The following is an 18,766-nucleotide window of genomic DNA, read 5'->3' as shown; positions in this document are numbered from 1 at the left end:
CGCTCTCACTCTCCCTATTTCTTTCCCCCTCCCCCTCCTCCCCTGCTTCTCTCCTCCTTGCCAACCCTCAGCAGCCCCAGAATGGGTCTCCCCCCTCCCTCCTTCTCCGGCAGCATCTCCCCCTCCTTAGCTCTCACCCCTGCACCTCTTTCTTTGTATTCCTCTCGCCCTCTCCCGGCCTCGCCTGCATCTCTCCTCCCCCGCCTGGCATCGGCCTCCCCCAGCCTCCCCATCTTCAGCTCTGTCTCCTCCCTCTCGCTCTGCTCCCCTCCCCTTTCTCCCCCCCACCCTCGGTCTCACCCCACTCCCCGCCGGCATTCCAGAGTTTCTTTCCACCCTGGGGGTCTCTGTGCCTCTCATTCTCCCCTCTACCTGCCTCCTCCCTCACCTCAGGTTTAGCGGGAACCCATCTTTTCCAGCCTGGGCACCCCCCTCCCAAACTGCTAACATCGCCACTGTGTCTTCTTCCTCTCCTCCTCTCCCCACCCTCTCCTCTTCTCTCTTCTCCCTGCCCCTTTAAATCTGCCTGGCCCAGCCTCCCCCGTGATGCTGGGATGGAGCAAACATTGATTTGTGCTGGGATGGAATCGGAATTTTGATTTTTTTTTTTCCTCTCCCAACCATAAGAAGGAAAAAAATAATAAAAACACCCCCTTTTGATAGCCCCCTCTCTCTTCCCATCCAGTTCCCAGCTCCTCTTCCCTATCTCCATCCAAGGCAGATTTTTTTCCCCTCCACTATTCTCATTCCCCCCCACCCCTGCCACTACCTCGCCCCCCACCCCCACCGCCTGCTCCTCCAGCTGGGGAGAGAGGGGACTCTCTCTTGCGGCTCCCCCACCTTCGCTCTCTGGGTAGGAGCAGTCTCTCCGGAAGGGAGGGGGCTTTGGCTTGTCGGGACGAGGTGGGAGTGGAGGTATCCTGCCATGGATGCTGTGCCTGGGAGGCAGCCTGAGCCCCAGCCCACATGGTGAGTAACCTGCCCCCTCCCTTCCGCCTGTTTGCCCATCCCCACCCTCGCCTTTTCCCGCAGAGCCTCCTCCATCCCCATCCTTTCTCCCACCAAACCCACTGCCCACCTTGCTCCGATGCCCCCCCTTACATTTCCAACCCCCACCCCTTGCCTGGGAAGCCAAAGAACCGGGGTAGAAGGGTCTTGACAGCAGCCAGAGGAGCGGGTGGCCTACGACTCTGCCCAGCCCCCTCTCAGGACCACCTTTCCACCGCCCCCGCCAGCAACTGTCATCCACACTCGACACTTTGGGGTTCTAGGCTGGAGAAGCGGGACTACCGCTTGGGGTTGGGGCCCCAAGTCCTGGGAGGGGTCCTCTACAAGGAGGGAGGGGTGGGGAGAGCCCCCATGCCTCCAAAGCTTAGGAGCTGCTGGAAGACGCTGCCGAAGGGTGGGGGGTTGGGGGGCGGTGCTGATGCCCCGGAGCCACTGGGCCAGGGAGCGGCGGGCAAAGAGGAGGGGCCTCGCTCGCCACTTCCCCCCTCTTTCTCCGCAGCCACTCAGGATGAGGGTCCGGCCCTGCCAGCCCGCGCTGGGGCCCCCCCGCCCGGCCCCGGTCTAACTGCCCCCGCCCCCAGGCCTCGCCCGGCTCGCAGGCCCCCAGCCGGCTCTCCAGCCCCAGGATGCGCTGAGCCGCCGGGGGGCTGAGGCCGCGCCAACTACATGCATGTCCCCCGGGGGCAAGTTCGACTTTGACGACGGGGGCTGCTACGTGGGGGGCTGGGAGGCGGGGCGGGCACATGGCTACGGCGTGTGCACGGGGCCCGGCGCCCAGGGCGAGTACAGCGGCTGCTGGGCGCACGGCTTCGAGTCACTGGGCGTCTTCACGGGGCCCGGCGGACACAGCTACCAGGGCCACTGGCAGCAGGGCAAGCGCGAAGGGCTGGGCGTGGAGCGCAAGAGCCGCTGGACGTACCGCGGCGAGTGGCTGGGCGGGCTGAAGGGGCGCAGCGGCGTGTGGGAGAGCGTGTCGGGCCTGCGCTACGCCGGGCTCTGGAAGGACGGCTTCCAGGACGGCTACGGCACCGAGACCTACTCCGACGGAGGTGCGGGGCCCGGCCCACTACTGTCTGTCTGCTCGTCCGCGTGCGCCTCCGCGTCCGCCTGTCCCGCGTCCGCCTTCCCCGCCATCGGCCCCCTGCCCCGCTGTTCTCCTGTACGCCTCCCCCATCCATATGCGCCCCCTGCGCCCATCTTGCCGCCCTCTCCTCCCATCGCGCACTCCTTCCTCCCACTCTGGCCCCTGCCTGCTTCTCCCTCTCCCCGGTCTGCAGTCTGCCTGCCCTCACCCCTTCCCTGTCTGCCTGTCCCTCACACCCCCCATCTACCTGACCCTCACCCCCCCATCTGCTTGTCCCTTCCACCCCTCCTCTCTGCCTGTCCCACACCTCTCCTCTCCCCCCACCCGCCTGTCCCTAACACCTCTGCTCTGCCTGTCCCCTCACATTTCCTCAGTCAGCTTGCCCCTCATCGTCCTGTCTGCTTGTCACATGACTATCTTAAACACCCCATCAGCCTGTCCCTCGCACCCTCTGGACTAGCTGTCCTTCACACACCCCAGCCTGCCTGGCCCTCCCCCTTTCCCTTGTCTACCTGCACGACCCAAAACCACAGATCTCCTGCTGCTATCTGTCGGTCTTCACTCTGCTCTTCCACACCTTCCGACCCAACCTGGCCCGTCCCCACTCCTAGAGCTCTTCCTCGACCTCCATGCTAACTGCCCCCACCCCTCCCTCCCGACACTTAAGGCCTCCAGGGGCGCTTGGGGCCGAGGGTGCAGGAAGCAGCGGGTCCTGACCCTTTCTCCCCGTCCTACCCCGCCCGCAGGCACCTACCAGGGCCAGTGGCAGGCCGGGAAGCGCCACGGCTACGGGGTGCGCCAGAGCGTGCCCTACCACCAGGCGGCGCTGCTGCGCTCGCCCCGCCGCACCTCCCTGGACTCAGGCCACAGCGACCCCCCGACACCGCCCCCGCCCCTGCCCCTGCCGGGCGACGAGGGAGGCAGCCCGGCCTCGGGCTCCCGGGGCGGCTTCGTGCTGGCCGGGCCGGGGGACGCTGACGGCGCGTCCTCCCGAAAGCGCACCCCCGCGGCCGGCGGGTTCTTCCGCCGCTCGCTGCTGCTCAGCGGGCTCCGGGCGGGCGGGCGCCGCAGCTCCTTGGGCAGCAAGCGGGGCTCCCTGCGCAGCGAGGTGAGCAGCGAGGTGGGCAGCACAGGACCCCCGGGCTCCGAGGCCAGCGGGCCCCCGGCCCCAGCTCCGCCCGCCCTCATCGAGGGCTCTGCCACTGAGGTGTATGCGGGCGAATGGCGCGCCGACCGGCGCAGCGGCTTCGGCGTGAGCCAGCGCTCCAACGGGCTGCGCTATGAGGGCGAGTGGCTGGGCAACCGGCGGCACGGCTACGGACGCACCACCCGCCCGGACGGCTCCCGCGAGGAGGGCAAGTACAAGCGCAACCGGCTGGTGCACGGGGGGCGCGTGCGCAGCCTCCTGCCTCTGGCCCTTCGCCGGGGCAAAGTCAAGGAGAAGGTGGACAGGGCTGTCGAAGGCGCCCGTCGAGCCGTGAGCGCTGCCCGCCAGCGCCAGGAGATCGCCGCTGCCAGGTGGGCATCCGCTGCAGAGGCCAAAGCTGGGCTAAGTGGAGAAGGTACCCTGGGGACAGTTGCGGGGGTGGGGGTAGGTAGTGCCTAAAGGAGGACCACGACCCAAGGCGTAGGACCTGGTGGGGAAGAGCAGGCCTAAGGCCAAGCAGTTGTAGCCCTGGGTATTTGGATTGTTTATATCTGAGGCTACAGGTGGATGTGGGTGTAACTGTGGGTGGCTGGGTATTTGAGGGAAGCCGTGTTAGACTCTAACCGTGTCTTGGTGTTTTTTGTGGGGATGTGTGTCAATGTTGTGTGTGGGAGTAGCAAGGAGCGCTGGCTTGTGCAGGCTCAGAAACCTGTGTCCCCAGTGCTCCTCTTGCAGCTGGGAGGAGCAGCCCTGGGCGGAGAGACAGGGAATGTGCATTCCTAGCCACATCCCTGCCTGCCCACAGACTGATGTTATTTCAGCCTTGGGCCTTGGGGAGATCTAGTTTGTACAGCTGACCTACCCACATGAGAAGATAGTTCCTCTCAGCTTTGCTTCCTCTGCCTCCCTTTACCCAGCTGATAAAGGTTTGAGGGGAGGAGGCTCGCCTGTAAATGAAATTTTCTCTCCGTAAATCAGATTACATGTCCATGCATTATCTTATTATCTAAAGCAGCACTGTGCAGTAGGAATATAATGTAAGCCAAATATGTAATTTTAAATCTAGTAGCCATGTGAAAAAATAAAAACAGATAAATGATTTTAATTATTACATTTTTTTAAAGTAAGCTCTAGGCCCAACATGGGACTTGAACTCAAGCAACCCCGGGATCAAGAGTCCCACACTCCACCAAGTGAGCTAACCAGGTGCCCCATAAATAGTACATTTTTATTTAAACCAATATATCCAAAATTTGATCATTTCAACCTAGAATCAACATAAAATTACTAATGAGGGACTTTATATTCTCCCTTTTTTTTTTTACTAAGTCTTTGAAATCTAGTATATATTTCATGTTTATATGCATCATTTCAGATCAGTGCATCATTTCAGATCAAACTAGCCACATCTTTTTTTATAAATTTTTTTTAAAGATTTTATTTATTTATTTGACAGAGAGAGACACAGCGAGAGAGGGAACACAAGCAGGGGCAGTGGGAGAGGGAGAAGCAAGCTTCCTGAGGAACAGGAAGCCCGATGCGGGGCTTGATCCCAGGACCTGGGATCATGACCTGAGCCGAAGGCAGACGCCTAAAGACTGAGCCACCCAGGCACCCCCAGACTAGCCACATTTAGTGCTGGATTCGATAGCACAAATCTAAAGAAAGCCAAAAACCCATTTGTAATGAGGTTCACAGACCTCTGATTTATACAACTCATACATGTGAATTTTTGTATATTGGATTTTCTTTAAAAAGGAGGGTACAGTTGAAGGATTTTGTTGAAATTTGAGACTGCTTCAGAGGATCAGATACCAAGATATATCCAGATATGCTTCAGTGCATTTGTATAAGGAGTGACCAAGGTGTCTGTGTAGGAATGTGTCATACCCAAAGTAGATGCCTGAGCCAGAGATGTCTATCAGCAGCTACATCTCAGTGTCTAGGTGGTTAGAGTCCAGGGCCTTAAGCCAGGGAAGGCGGAGGGCAGGGCACCAGGGAGCACGTTAGTCTAGATGAGGAACAGGCATGGGCAGGAAAAACTGATCTCAGTAGCTGAAAGATCAGTCAGTGGGAGGAGGCTGGTTGGTCTCCCCAGCAACAGGCCTGGCAAACCTGATTGGTTGCCAGCTGCCATGGAAACAGCAGAGCCTCAGCAGCAGGTGCCTCTGCCAGGTAGCCTGAGCCTGGCCTGATGACTGGATCTACTGCCTCAGACTTGCTCATCTACACCCTCCAAACTCAAAAACACAGCCTCTTGTCACTGTTGCAGTTTTTGGCTGCCCGACAGAACTCCATGCAACCCAAGACTGTGATCGTCATCCCCTGCGCTAAACCCTGAGACGAGTTTAGTTTCAGGGCAAGGCTAGTTCTATAGAGTCTGACAGCCCAAAGAGAAAAGAACAGGGTTATCTGAGGTCCCTCCAAACAGGCTCTAAAAGTCCTTGACCCAGCAGGTTTGAGGGGAGGAGGCTGACCATATCTCCCTAGGTACATAAAGAGGGGGTAGGCTTAAGACTACAGTGAACACCACCAGCCTTCTTCCTACCCAGGTACCCAGACTGCCTTCCTAAGCCAGATAAACAAGCCTGGGGCCAGCAGAGGGGTCTTGATCCATTTAAGCCCAAGGATATCTGATTACCTTTACCTCTGCCCCGTTGTGCCCCACCTTCAGTCAGTATTACAGAACTCATTGAATGATCACGGGCATCTGCGATTAACAGCAGACGGTGAAAGGGAGGGGAAACTGAGGAAGCATCTGACATTAGAGGGAGAACTGGGAAACCACCGTGGAGAAAGGACTGATAGTGTTTCAGGGCTCCCGTACCCAGGGCGCAGGGCACAATGGGAGGGCATGTGGAAGGGAAGGAAACTAAGAGTTTCCTTGGAAGGTATAATCACAACGGTGAGAAATGCATGGTGGCTGGGAGAGAGAGTAGAAAGAGCAGAAAGGGGGGGGACCCACGCTTACCCCAATTCCAGAGCTCAGAAAGGATGTGATGGTGCAAGGAGGAAGGGGCAGTGACCTAGAGGTGAGAAGAGTGTGGTAACAGACGAGGCTGAAGAGAAGGAGCCTGTGAAACTGTCATGTCAGGAAATCTGCAGGGAAGGGGCAGGGTTATGTTAGGGGGGTTAGCAGTGGTAACGGGAAAGGAGGCAAAGGCTCCAGGCACAGGGAGCGGGTGGCCCAGAACAAGGGGCAGGGAGAGCAAAGCTGCTGGGAAGGCCCAAGCAGGTGCGACTATAGAGAGGTGTGCGGAGGGCATGAGGTCTCATCTGTCCCTGGGAAGGGAGCAGGATGGGACTGCGATAACGGAGTGAAGGGCGGCCGGTGGCTGTGGCTGGAAGAGGGGACGTGATGGTGGCAGGTGTGAGGGGAGCCGGAGAGTGTGATGAGAGCAGGCACAGCCCAGGTCTAGGAGTGGAAAGCAGAGGCCAGCTGCCCCGCCAGGCCAGGGAGCAAGGTGAGCAAGACCGAGCCCTCCAAAGGTGACCTCCGATCCAGAGGACACGATGTGGTGGGGACATGGACCAGGGGGCTGGAGCATCTGAGCAGGTCTGCTAAGTCCCTGTCCCTGGAACCCGACAGGGCGGCAGATGCCCTTCTAAAGGCAGTGGCAGCCAGCAGTGTCGCTGAGAAGGCTGTGGAGGCAGCTCGAATGGCCAAACTGATAGCCCAGGACCTGCAACCCATGTTAGAGGCCCCAGGTGAGGCGTGGGCAGCCTGGGGAGCTGGAGGGGCTCAGGTGTGGGGAAAGGGAAGGAAGTCCCTGCAGAGGACTGGGGATGGAAAAAGCCAAGGTATGAGGGTCCAAGGGGACAAGGATGGGGGCCAGACCCAGGTGTTTGGGGAGTGGAACTGGGAATTTATAAAATAGGGTAATAAGGACTAGGGGTCTGGGGTCTGGCTATGAGAGGCTGTAAGCCTGGGAGGTGCTCAGACAGGGGGATAAAGCTCTAGCTTTTGCTGCCCAAGGCCAGTTAGGCCCCTCTGATTCTTAGCTCTCCCTGCCACAGGCCGCAGACCCAGGCAGGACTCAGAAGGTTCCGACACAGAACCCTTGGATGAGGACAGCCCTGGGGTATACGAGAATGGACTGACCCCCTCAGAGGGCTCCCCTGAACTGCCCAGCAGTCCTGCCTCCTCCCGCCAACCCTGGCGACCCCCTGCCCGCCGGAGCCCACTGCCTCCTGGAGGGGACCGAGGTCCCTTCTCCAGCCCCAAAGCTTGGCCTGAGGAGTGGGGGGGCCCCGGTGAACAGGCAGAGGAACTAGCTGGCTATGAGGCCGAGGACGAGGCTGGGATGCAGGGGCCAGGGCCCAGAGACGGTTCCCCACTCCTCGGAGGCTGCAGCGACAGCTCCGGAAGTCTTCGAGAGGAGGAAGGGGAAGACGAAGAGCCCTTGCCCCAGCTGAGAACCCCAGGGGGCTCGGAGCCTGAGCCCATGGCCACACCGGTCCTGCGGGACCCAGCCTCAAGGGCTCCTGAGGCCGGCTGCCTGACAGAAGAGCTGGAGGAGCCTGCTGCAACCGAGAGGCCCGCCCAGCCGGTGAGCTGCCCTCTGTCCCTGCTTTGTGGCCCCTTTTCTCCTCACAGCCTTGCCTCTCATCCTTTCCAGACCTCTCTCTGATTCCTTCGGGGGCTCTGATTTGGACTCAGCTTCCTTCCTGCCTGCCCACTCTTGGACTATATCCCACCTAAAAAAAAAAAAAAAAATAGGGAACTTGTGAGCTGCAAGCAACTTTAGAGACCTTCACCTCCAGCTCCCTCATTTGACAGATGGGGGAACTGAGGCCCAGAGCCCTTAAAGTATTTGCCCAAGGTTACCAATAAGGAATGGTAGAGCCAAAACATCTTTCCCTGTTCTCCTTCCATATCATTTCCAGCTCCTGGTTTCCTACTCCACCCCCACCCCCACCTCCACACTTTCTCTCTTTGGTGCTCAGAAATAAAAAAGGAAAAGCTTGTTCCCTCCCTACCCTGACTCTCCCTCCCTCTCCTGGGAAGAAGGGAAATGGGAAAGGAGGCAGAAAACTGGGAGGGGTGGAGTTTTCCCAGAAGCCTCTACTCTGATTGGACTCCAGGCCTTCTCCTGTTTCCTAGCAACCACATCCTCACCCCTTCATCCCTCTGTGCTTTACTGCAGTACGGACTGCTGCTGCCAACGTCTGCTACTAAGGCCAGGCACCTTCTGCCTGGGCCACGTGACATGCTAGTGGGCGGGGAGCGGAGGGAGGGGGAGGAAGGGCTGTTCCCGACTTGAGGGAGCCAGAGGGAAGGAGGGGCCCTGCCTGGCAGGAGGGAGGTGTTTTTTTGCAATCCAAAAAAGGTTGGAGATGCCCCTGCTCTGACCTCTGGGGAGAGGTGCCTGGGACCCTTTAGCTTTGCCACCTCTGCCAGGGCAGGAAGGTGGGACCTGTCGCTGGACATGGTCCTCAGGGACTGAGACTGCTTTTCCCCCCCATCTCTCTAGGGAGCTGCCAACCCCCTGGTGGTGGGAGCCGTGGCCCTCCTGGACCTCAGCCTGGCGTTCCTGTTCTCCCAGCTCCTCACCTGAGGCTCCTGCCCAGCCTAGTTCTGGCTTCGGTTGCTGCCTCTTTACTTCTTTGACCCGCCTTTTTCTCTTTTTCCTCCTCCTGGTTGTTTTTTCTCCTTTCTTTCTCTCCTTCCTTCTGTTTCTTTTCTGTCCCCTTTGGTTTTGTCTTTTGCTTTTTCTTTCCAGCTCTCCTTTCAGATTCTCTCATTTATTCTGGATCTGTCTCTGTCTTCCTCACTCCCTCCCCCGCCCCACCCCACCTCTCTCTCTAGATTGTTTACATATGAAGGGCTTTTCTCGCTCAGAGTCGCTCTCTTCTCTGAGACACACAAATCTAAGTCAGACCATTGCCCCGTGTCTTCCCCGCCTTTTCTTTAGACCTGAACTTCGATGAGGGTGGGGGTTTGGTGTCCTGAGGAGTCTCCTAGAAGCTGAGTGGAAAGGAAGAAGAAAATAGAGGAGGGATGACTGTATACTGGGCAAGGCACTGGCTGAGCTGCTGTGGCTCCCTGACCCAAGGGGCCTGGTGTCCCTGCGAGGCCTAGTGAAAGAGCTGGAGGAGGTACGGCCTCCATCTCTGACTGTGGAGGAGCCTATTTCACCTCCAAGCACTGAGCTAGGTTCTTGCCTAACTCCATCCTTCCCTGAAGGAGATAAGGGAGATGAAAAGTAGAATGACTCCCTAGGATCTCCCTCTTCCTTTCCTCAACAGCCAGCCCCTCGTCCAACCCCCTAGGGTGGCCTGCCTTGTCAAGAGCAATGTGTAAAGGAAAGAAACCGTCCAATGCAGTCACGTCTACCCACTGACCTCTCCCACCCTCCTCTCTCCCCCTAAAAGTTCATTTGGTTGGTCTGGACTCACTTGTGGCCTTTGATTAGATTTCTAAGGGGCCTGAAGAAGACATTTCTACTGCAGAGGGTTAGAGGCACTTGAGCTAGGACCCTACTCCCCAACTCTGGCAGTTGTGGCGTGGGGGTGGGGGGGGAGGCATTTCTGGGGAACACAACCAGCCTAGATAACAGGAACTCACAGAGCAGCAGAAGCTGTGACAAGTTTAGTAGTCTCTAAGTGGGTTATATCCCTTCCCCCGTCACATCAGAATCTTGTGAAATGGGAAAACAACAGAAAGAGGGATCAAAGGAAGCCAATCTCTCACACACTTTCCAGGCAGGGCAGAGGTGGGAGTCAAAGCAGGGTGAGAGGTGGGTGGAGAGCCCTGTTTGAGGTTGTGGCTGATCCCTGTTAATAGCTTTCCCCTGGGGGCAGGAAGTCCTAGGAAGAGGGGGACCCCTCTGTAGGGTCCCCAGGGGATCTTTCCTCCCTCCCCTGCATGAGGCAGACGCAAGCTGCCTGCCAACCCCCTCCCTCAAGGAATGGCCTTGCCTGGGAATGCCCACCACACATACCCTCTTCTTTTTTTCTAGTCAAACTCTGTTTACTCCTTGGCCTGCCTCCCTCCCTCCCCTCTAAACCTTTACTTCTGATTTCTATTTCATGGAATTTGGGATTGAAGTTAAACTACAACAGTGCCGCCAACACCAAGTCTTGCAGGAAAAAAAAATACAAAGAAATTTAACAAAAAAATATATTAATAAAAAAGTTCAAAAAAGGGGGGGGACTGTCATCTCCTTTGGGGTGCGATGGTTTCAAATCCAAGCTCTCTTGAGGCTCCCTGGGGGGTGAGAATGTACAAAGAGGCCTCTTGGGGAACCCCAGGCCTGTTATGCAGTCTTGCCGCCAGGACAGCTCCTTGCCCTCAACTCCAAAGCCTGAGGCCTGAGGTCAGAGGGTTCTAGACAGCTCAGCCGGGCGGCCCAGGGGGGGCGGGGTCCCGTGACGGGGGCGGGAAGAGGGAAGGACCAGACGAAGGACCAACCCCCGTCGGGCCGGGTACCAGGAAGCGCTGGGGGGAAGAGGAGCGGAGTTGAAACAAGCCAGGTGAGGCTGTCGTTAAGGCTGGCGTCCTGGTGTGAAGCTGAGTCCGCCTGAGGTGTGACCTTGGGGAGGAATCCCGCGGAAGAGGTAGCGCAGGGACCTGGGAGGAAAGCAATGGCCGAGCTAGGGATGGGAAACCAGGTGGGACCGGAGGATTGGGTGGGGTGGGGTGGGGGGGATAGGCGGGGCTCTGGCGCATGCTCCGTCTGAATGGGCGCGGAGTGGGGCGGAGACGCATGCGTAGTGGGGATCTCCTCCCACGGTGAGGAGGGGGCGGAATTTGGTAAACCCACGTGGGCAAAGGTAAATGTGGGCTCAGTTTTAGGATAGCTGCAGGACCCGGGCGTTCAGGATCGTGGTACAGAGCGAGTCTGGGCTGGACGGCCAGGTACTCCCGGCCCGAGAGGTTCAAAGCCCTCTCCATTTCCGGGCTCTGCCCCCTCAGGATGGTGGTGCCTTCGCTGAAGCTTCAAGATCTAATCGAGGAAATTCGTGGGGCCAAGACCCAGGCCCAGGAGCGGGAGGTGATCCAGAAGGAGTGCGCCCACATCCGCGCCTCCTTCCGCGATGGGGACCCTCTGCACAGGCACCGCCAGCTGGCCAAACTGCTCTACGTCCACATGTTGGGCTACCCCGCCCACTTTGGACAGGTACTGGGCAGGGGTGCCTCCCTTCGGAGTTTGATGAGGAAGGCTAATGGGGCAGGGTCTTGGACACTTTCACCTGCTTGTGCCCTGATTTTTTTATTCTCCAAAGTTTCTGAGCCCTTCCTCACAGCATGCACTGCCGACCTCCTTCCCCATTACAACCCCTGTAGGTCATAAGCTGGACTGAACCCTTCATTCTCTGGCCAGCCCCATTCAAGCCACCTCCTTTTCTCTCCCACCTCCTCGACTCCTGGTTCCTTGAAACTACGCACTAACTTTGAATTTCCTAAGCCTTTTCCTTTGTTGAAGGGAGGATGATGGGAAATGGTGTTAGCATAAGTTAATCTGGTGGTAAAGAAGATAGAAAAGGGATGTTAGTGCCTCGAGTTTCACCCCTGCCCCTTCCTGGTCTGCCCCCTTCCCTGTAGATGGAGTGCCTGAAACTGATCGCCTCCCCCAGATTCACAGACAAGAGGGTGGGCTACCTGGGGGCCATGCTTCTACTGGATGAGAGGCAGGATGCCCACCTGCTCATTACCAACAGCATCAAGAAGTGAGAGGGTTCTGGGAAGCACTTGGAATCAGGGGGATGGGAGAGTGGGGAACTGGGAAGTCCCAGGGGGCTGCCTGTTGTAGGTACTGGGAAGGATGGATTTCTCAGAGCTTGACTGACCACCCTCCCAACTCTGCAGTGACCTGAGCCAGGGGATTCAGGCAGTACAAGGCCTGGCCCTGTGCACTCTGAGCACTGTGGGCTCTGCTGAGATGTGCCGGGACCTGGCCACTGAGGTGGAGAAACTGCTCCTGCAGCCCAGCTCCTATGTGCGCAAGAAGGTGAGATGGCAGGACTCTAGGCACTCGCCCCTCCCCCCCGAAACCGTCCTGTTTGCCATGTGTTAAAGGTGGGAGGTCCATCCTGGGAGACCCCTGCCCCTTTTTGAGCCCCCTGATCTCTGCAGGCTGTTCTGACTGCAGTGCACATGATCCGGAAGGTCCCCGAGCTCTCCAACATTTTCCTCCCACCCTGTGCCCAACTTCTTCATGAACGCCACCACGGTAAGGCCACGGGCCTCCCCATCCCCTGCCTTACCTCTGGCTGTGGACAGAAGTGAAAAATAGGATGGGAACACCAGCTGCTAGGAGCAGGGTAGCATGTGCCCATGAACACACACACGCAGTAGACTCTCCTGTGCCCCTGGCCCACCATTCACTGCCCTCCCCCCCGACACCAGGCATCCTGCTGGGCACCATCACGCTGATCATGGAGCTCTGTGAACGAAGCCCTGCAGCCCTCAAGCACTTTCGAAAGGTGGGCTGGTGAAAGGGGCAGGCCCTGGGCCAGGAAAAGAGGGGCCATGGGGTTGGAATGGGTCTGAAGGTTGAGAGGATTAGGAAGAATGACCAGTAAGGCTGTGCCCTCCCTCCAGGTGGTTCCCCAGCTGGTGCAGATCCTCCGGACTCTGGTGACGACGGGATACTCCGTAGAACACAGTGTATCTGGAGTCAGCGACCCCTTTCTGCAGGTGGGCTGACCCTGTCCTGCTGTATCCCTGGAAAAAAGAGCTTAGCAGTAAGCCCATGGCTAGCGGCCACCTCCCAGAGAACACTTTGGGTCAGTGAGTGTCAGGCAGGAGGGTGGCAGGCACAGGATCGCACGGGTCATCCCGAGACCAGTGCGGGAAGTGGGGGATACCTAAAGGTCAGAAATCCAGTTTGGTAACAACAACAACAAAAAGCCTGTCTCCAAATCCCCTGGCCTCACATGCCTCTGATCTCCCAGGACCCCAGGGACCTGTGTGGGGGGAAGGGGAGGGAAACTCTAGGAAACCAGCCAGGCCCCTCGCAATACTTTCTTTGGTGCTGGATTTTTCTCTTCAACCCAACTCCTTACCCTTTGAACCCCTCCACCTTTCAATTTTTAACCCATCTCAGGTCCAGATACTTCGTCTGCTTCGGATTCTGGGCCAGAACCATGAAGAAAGCAGTGAGACCATGAATGACTTGCTGGCCCAGGTGGGAGGCTGGAGAGTGGGCACTGGTTAGGTGTGTGGCTCTGAGATCCTACCAGCCCCAGGCACCCCTCACATGACCACCCACCCCATGGTGGCCGTATAATCACGTCTCCGTTTCCCTCTAGACTGCGATCTCCATGAGGACATGGACACAGTCTGTCTCAGTGTGGTGGCCCCTGGCACATCGTGGGGGCTTGGGGAACTTTGTTAGATGATGAAGGGATGATGTGGTGGGTACCTTCCAGAGACCTGAGGAGAGGACAGAGCCCCTTCTAGTTGCATCTTCTCCCCCATCCACTCAGGTGGCCACTAACACAGACACCAGCCGCAATGCGGGCAATGCGGTCCTGTTTGAGACTGTGCTGACCATCATGGACATCCGCGCTGCAGCCGGCCTGCGGGTATCATCCCATATGCCCCTCCCACTGCGGCCCCACCCACCAACCCCAGCCAGGCAGACAGGTCCTATGCACTGCTTTCTCCTCCCCACCCATCATCCTGTGCCCTGCAGCCGGCACTCCTTAACGAGCGCGTCGCTCCTTCCCTGACTGTCCTCAACCTTTGCCTCCCGTAGGTCCTGGCTGTCAACATTCTCGGCCGCTTTCTGCTCAACAATGACAAGAACATTAGGTAATCATCCCAGGTGTCTGGCTGGGCTGTGCCACTGAGCCCCTGGTCCCTGGCCCTCCTCCTCCCAGCGTCTCTTGATTTACCTGCCTCTTATTCCAGGACTAGGGCGGGATGGGGCAGGGAGGGGGCTGAGGACCACGGTGTGATAGGCCCTCCCCCGCCCTGGCCAGGTACGTAGCCCTGACGTCATTGCTGCGTATGGTGCAGTCCGATCACAGCGCTGTGCAGCGGCACCGGCCCACTGTGGTGGAGTGTCTGCGGGAACCCGACGCCTCCCTTAGCCGGTGAGGAGGACAGAGGAATGAGAAGGCAGGGCAGGGGGCCCAGCGCCTGGTAGCCAAGACCTGGACCGGGTCAGAGCAGCTGAAGTAGAGGGATTAAGGAAACAGGTGCCTGGAGAAGGAAGGGCCTGAGGCCTAGCTCAGGGTGACCTGGCTACCCTGTATTGACGACATCTTTCTCCTGCCAGGCGGGCCCTGGAACTGAGTCTGGCTCTGGTGAATAGCTCCAATGTGCGAGCCATGACACAAGAGCTGCAGAGCTTTCTGGAATCCTGCCCCCCTGATCTACGGGCCGACTGTGCCTCAGGCATCCTGCTGGCAGCAGAGAGGTGAGGTGATAGGTGCCCAGAAGGCAGAGACGGTAGAATCTGGGGAGGGTCAGTACCAGGGCTGAAGAGGCATATGTCCCCTAGGTTTGCCCCAACCAAGCGGTGGCACATAGACACCATCCTGCGTGTGCTGACAACGGTGAGGCAGGGACTGATGTGAGAGAGCTGGGAGGGAGTGGGCAAGGTTCACCACCCTGAACCCTTGGCCACATTCACCCCCTCCAGGCAGGCACCCATGTACGGGATGACGCGGTGGCCAACCTGACCCAGCTGATTGGGGGTGCTCAGGAGCTACATGCCTACTCTGTGCGCCGTCTCTACAGCGCCCTGGCAGACGACATCTCCCAAGTACCGTTCCCCCAACCAGACCCAGGGCTGCCCGAGCCTCCCAGCCCTTCCTGGGCCACCTACTCCCCATACCTGATGCCCCACTGTTTTTCCCTGGAGGTCACAGCTACCCGTTCAATGGAGACACTCAAGGACAGAGCCCTGTTTTTAGTTAGAACACCTGGACTTCTGTCCTGGCTCTAGTACCTACTGGCTCTGTAACCACAGATGACTAATTTAAGTCTCCTTACGCCCAGTGTACTCAGCTCTCTACCCTGCCTGCCTCCCACAGCTGTCTTGACGATCAAATTGAGATAGAGCTCTTTCTGTGTGTATCAGGTTTTTACTACCTTGAATGTTGAGTGGATTAACAGAAGCCAGCCACTATCTATCTACCGTCTTTTTTCCATATTAAGTAGGGTGGGCAGAAACCACGTACCCCTTCCTCAAGGCAGGGACCCTCTTGCTAGGTTCTCACTGAGCTCCTTTTGGTGGGGCCATGTAGTTCTGACGCTTGGCCACCAGAGGGCAGAAGACAGCCAGGAGCCAGGACAGAGCTGGCAGGGGTGGGGGGGACGGACAAACTTACAAAACTGTGCGAGAGCCTTCCCTTTCCCCACCTCTCCAAACCCCACAAGCTCTGCACTGCACAAAGGGATGTCACAGGGCGTAGAAGTGGGGAGGGGACCCAGAACCTGGCCTGGCATCTTTCTTGTCCCACGCAGCAACCGCTGGTGCAAGTGGCAGCCTGGTGCATTGGAGAATACGGGGACCTCCTGCTGGAGGGGGGCTGTGAGGAAACTGAGCCCCTTCAGGTGAGACCGACCTCGGGAGTACACTGAGGAGGGCCTCAGCGGGAGAGGCAAGATGCCCCACGGTTACTGCCTATGTCCCCGCAAAGGTGGAGGAAGAGAAGGTGTTGGCACTCCTGGAAAAGGTGCTGCAGTCCCATATGTCCCTACCGGCCACCCGAGGATATGCCCTGACTGCCCTCATGAAGCTCAGCACCCGGCTCCGTGGGGACAACAAGTAAGAAAGGGTCCCGGCCCCTCTTCTTGGTGCCTCCAGTGACAGATGTCCCTTCACCGTGCCCACCAGTTTCGGAGTTTCTCTCCGTGCACACACCCCAAGTTCCCTAGTCCTTAGGTTCTTCGTCCTGAGCCAGGTGTTGTGGGTACCCCCCTGCTCTGTGCGGCCTTTCCCTTCCGTGCCACATCCTGGAGTTGAAGGGCAGGGCAGGCTGCCCTCCCGCTCACACGCCACCCTGTGGCCCAGCCGCATCCGCCAGGTGGTGTCCATCTACGGGAGCTGCCTGGACGTGGAGCTGCAGCAGCGGGCCGTGGAGTACAACACGCTCTTCCGGAAGTACGACCACATGAGGTGCGACCATCACTGTGCCACAGTGGAGGACCCAAACCCCTGCCCTGTCCCCATGTGGCCTCTCCCCAGTGCCCCTTTCTGGGTACAAGGGTCTCATCCTCCCCTTCGTCCTTCCTCCTCCACAGTCAGAGCCTCCCACCCATAGTTGACTGTAGCCAAGGTGGCTCCCAGCCCTCCTCGCTCACCGAAAACCAGCAACAGCGTGCCGGTCTTAGGAAATCAGAAGGGCACTCCGACCCACCGTGTGCAGGGTTCTGCACGGTCTTAGCCATCCTCCCACATGCTTCTTATGAAAAGCCCGGGGTCCACCCAGAGGGAGACACCTGTATTCCATCCTCTCAGGGCTGCCATCCTAGAAAAGATGCCTCTCGTGGAGCGAGGTGGCACTCAGGATGAGGAAGCAAAGGAAAGCAAAGAGGCCCAGCTTTCGGAAGCAGCCCTTGTTGCCACAGAGCCGCAGGTGAGGAGGCCGGAAGCCCCCAAGGGAAGAGGACTTGGTCTGGCTTCCACACCTAGCCCTGCTCCTTCTGCCTTTTCCCCCAGGCCTCCAAGCTCTTGGATCTGTTAGATCTCCTGGATGGCACTTCTGGGGCTGCCCAGCCCCCACCTGCTCTGGAACCCTCCCCAGGAGGCACTTTAGTACACCTCCTCGACCTGCCCTGTGCGTCTCCAGCCCCAGGTAAGCCTCAACAAAGGGGAGACGGGAGACGTCTTAAGAAAAGGAGGGGTGGAAATGTGCTGCTTCTCCTTCTTTGCCAAGGATTGGGGTCCACATGCCCTCTTCCGTGCTGTGAGCCCCCCATCACATCCCCATCTTGATAAAAGGGTTCATTAGCTTGTGCCAGTTCCCTCCTGGATACCCCTCAATGCCTTCCCTTTGTTCCAGACTTTGTATCCTGGCCTGTGAGGCCCAGCTTCCTCCCAGCCCATCTCCTATACTTTCCCACTCTCTGCTCCACTGGCCCCTCTCAGCTCCTCAGACCTCTCACCTGAAACCCTTGGTAATCTGTGCTCCTTTTGCATGGAATGTCTGTTCTTTTTTTTTTTAGATTTTATTTATTTGAGGGACACAAAGAGCATGAGCGGGGTGAGGGGCAGAGTGAGAAGCAGACTTCCCCACTGAGCAGGGAGCCCAATGCGGGGCTCAAACCCAGGACCCTGGGATCATGACCTGAGCCAAAGGCAGATGCTTAACCAGTTGAGCCACCCAGGCGCCCCTACATGGAATGTTCTTGCCCAGCACATCAGATGACTGGCTCATTTTCATTCTTCGGGCCTCAGCTAAAATGCCAGATACCTTCCCCTACCATTCCTATTTAAGTTATTCCTCATAGCACCAAGTAGTCTGTGATTATCTTGGTTGTTTTCTTGTTTATTGTTTTTCTCTGCCCATTAGACTATAAGCTCAGAATAGGGACTTCATCTTCTTGTCCACTTTGTCGCTAGCATCTCAAGCACTGCCTGCACCCAGTGGGCACTCACTTAATTTCTGTTGAATGAATGAATGAACTTGTTATCTTCCCCATACATTGAGCTGCTTCTCTCTCCATACTCCAGCTTCCATCCCAAATCTCAGAGTGTTTGAGCGTGAAGGACTGCAGCTGAATCTGTCTTTTGTTCGCCCCCCTGGAACCCCTGCTTTGCTCTTAATCACGGTCACTGCTATCAACACCTCAGGGGCTGATGTCACCCACTTTGTCTGTCAGGCTGCGGTGCCCAAGGTTTGTAGAAGACCAGGGTTTGAGGTGGCCTGGGCACTCCAGGAGAAAGGCTAAGTAGAGGAGGTGGGTGGAAGAATGAGACGGGAAGGGAATGACGTGCAGAGATAAGCACTTGGGGTGTTATGGGAAGAGGCTTTGAAACTGTTGGGTGTGGAGGGGTTGCCTGAGCCCAGCTCGTTGCCTTACTGTGCTCTGCCCAACCTCTTGTGTTCAGAGTTTGCAGCTGCAGCTACAGGCCCCCAGTGGGGACACAGTTCCAGCTCAGGGTGGCCTTCCAGTGACCCAGCTCCTCAGAATCCTCAATCCTAACAAGGTGAGCTCAGGAGCACCTGCCCCCACCCCACCCCCTGTGGATAAGACCCAGGGACAGAGATCATAGGAGCTAACCCTGGTCTCCACTCCCGAATTCCTAGGCCCCCTTGAGGCTAAAGCTGCGCCTCACCTACAACCACTTTGGCCGGTCGGTGCAGGAGATCTTTGAAGTGAACAACTTGCCGGTGGAGACGTGGCAGTAACTCAGCCTCCACTCAGTCTGAAATCCTCCTGTATCCCAAACTCCCCAGGGTCTCGGCCACTTGGAGCCTGCACCTGACGACTACCAGCAGGTGGCGCTCTGGTCCTGCGTTTGCCTCTGCAAAATCGGGGGGGGGGGGTGCCCTTCCACCCCCCACAAATAATGAAAGCCCAATAAAGCCTGAGGGGGGAAAGCCATATTTGGGGATATTTG

The 18,766-nt window shown here is 57.8% G+C and overlaps 2 protein-coding genes across 4 annotated transcripts; both read left to right on the top strand.

Moving 5' to 3' along the window:
• The first annotated feature begins 289 nt into the window (after positions 1-289).
• JPH4 (junctophilin 4) lies at positions 290-9,037 on the top strand. The gene is made up of 6 exons (XM_036114796.2): positions 290-969; positions 1,508-2,057; positions 2,839-3,610; positions 6,829-6,947; positions 7,257-7,789; positions 8,714-9,037. The coding sequence occupies exons 2-6, from the start codon at positions 1,679-1,681 to the stop codon at positions 8,795-8,797; spliced, it is 1,887 nt and encodes a 628-aa protein (XP_035970689.1). The 5' UTR covers positions 290-969; positions 1,508-1,678; the 3' UTR covers positions 8,798-9,037.
• Positions 9,038-10,656: 1,619 nt separating this feature from the next.
• Positions 10,657-18,750, top strand: AP1G2 (adaptor related protein complex 1 subunit gamma 2). 3 transcript variants are annotated; one of them, XM_078053473.1, is made up of 22 exons: positions 10,657-10,799; positions 11,158-11,362; positions 11,788-11,912; positions 12,052-12,193; positions 12,319-12,415; positions 12,592-12,668; positions 12,787-12,882; positions 13,292-13,372; positions 13,674-13,772; positions 13,946-14,001; positions 14,172-14,285; positions 14,471-14,611; positions 14,696-14,750; positions 14,837-14,959; positions 15,664-15,753; positions 15,840-15,967; positions 16,214-16,318; positions 16,661-16,778; positions 16,862-16,997; positions 17,876-18,039; positions 18,254-18,352; positions 18,453-18,750. In XM_078053473.1, exons 2-22 carry the CDS (start codon positions 11,159-11,161, stop codon positions 18,552-18,554), a joined length of 2,352 nt encoding a protein of 783 aa, XP_077909599.1. In that variant the 5' UTR covers positions 10,657-10,799; position 11,158; the 3' UTR covers positions 18,555-18,750. The 3 variants fall into 3 exon arrangements, with proteins under 3 accessions (XP_077909599.1, XP_077909600.1, XP_077909601.1); XM_078053474.1 differs by lacking the exons at positions 10,657-10,799; positions 11,158-11,362; positions 11,788-11,912; positions 12,592-12,668 and having other exon boundaries at positions 12,055-12,193; XM_078053475.1 differs by lacking the exons at positions 10,657-10,799; positions 11,158-11,362; positions 11,788-11,912; ... (3 more) ...; positions 12,787-12,882; positions 13,292-13,372 and having other exon boundaries at positions 13,769-13,833.
• The last annotated feature ends 16 nt before the right edge of the window (positions 18,751-18,766 follow it).

This window comes from Halichoerus grypus, chromosome 8 (assembly GCF_964656455.1).
Source record: "Halichoerus grypus chromosome 8, mHalGry1.hap1.1, whole genome shotgun sequence".
NCBI classification, from domain to species: Eukaryota; Metazoa; Chordata; class Mammalia; order Carnivora; family Phocidae; genus Halichoerus; species Halichoerus grypus.
Note: the sequence above shows the minus strand (reverse complement) of the source record. Positions and strands in the feature narration are given on the sequence as shown.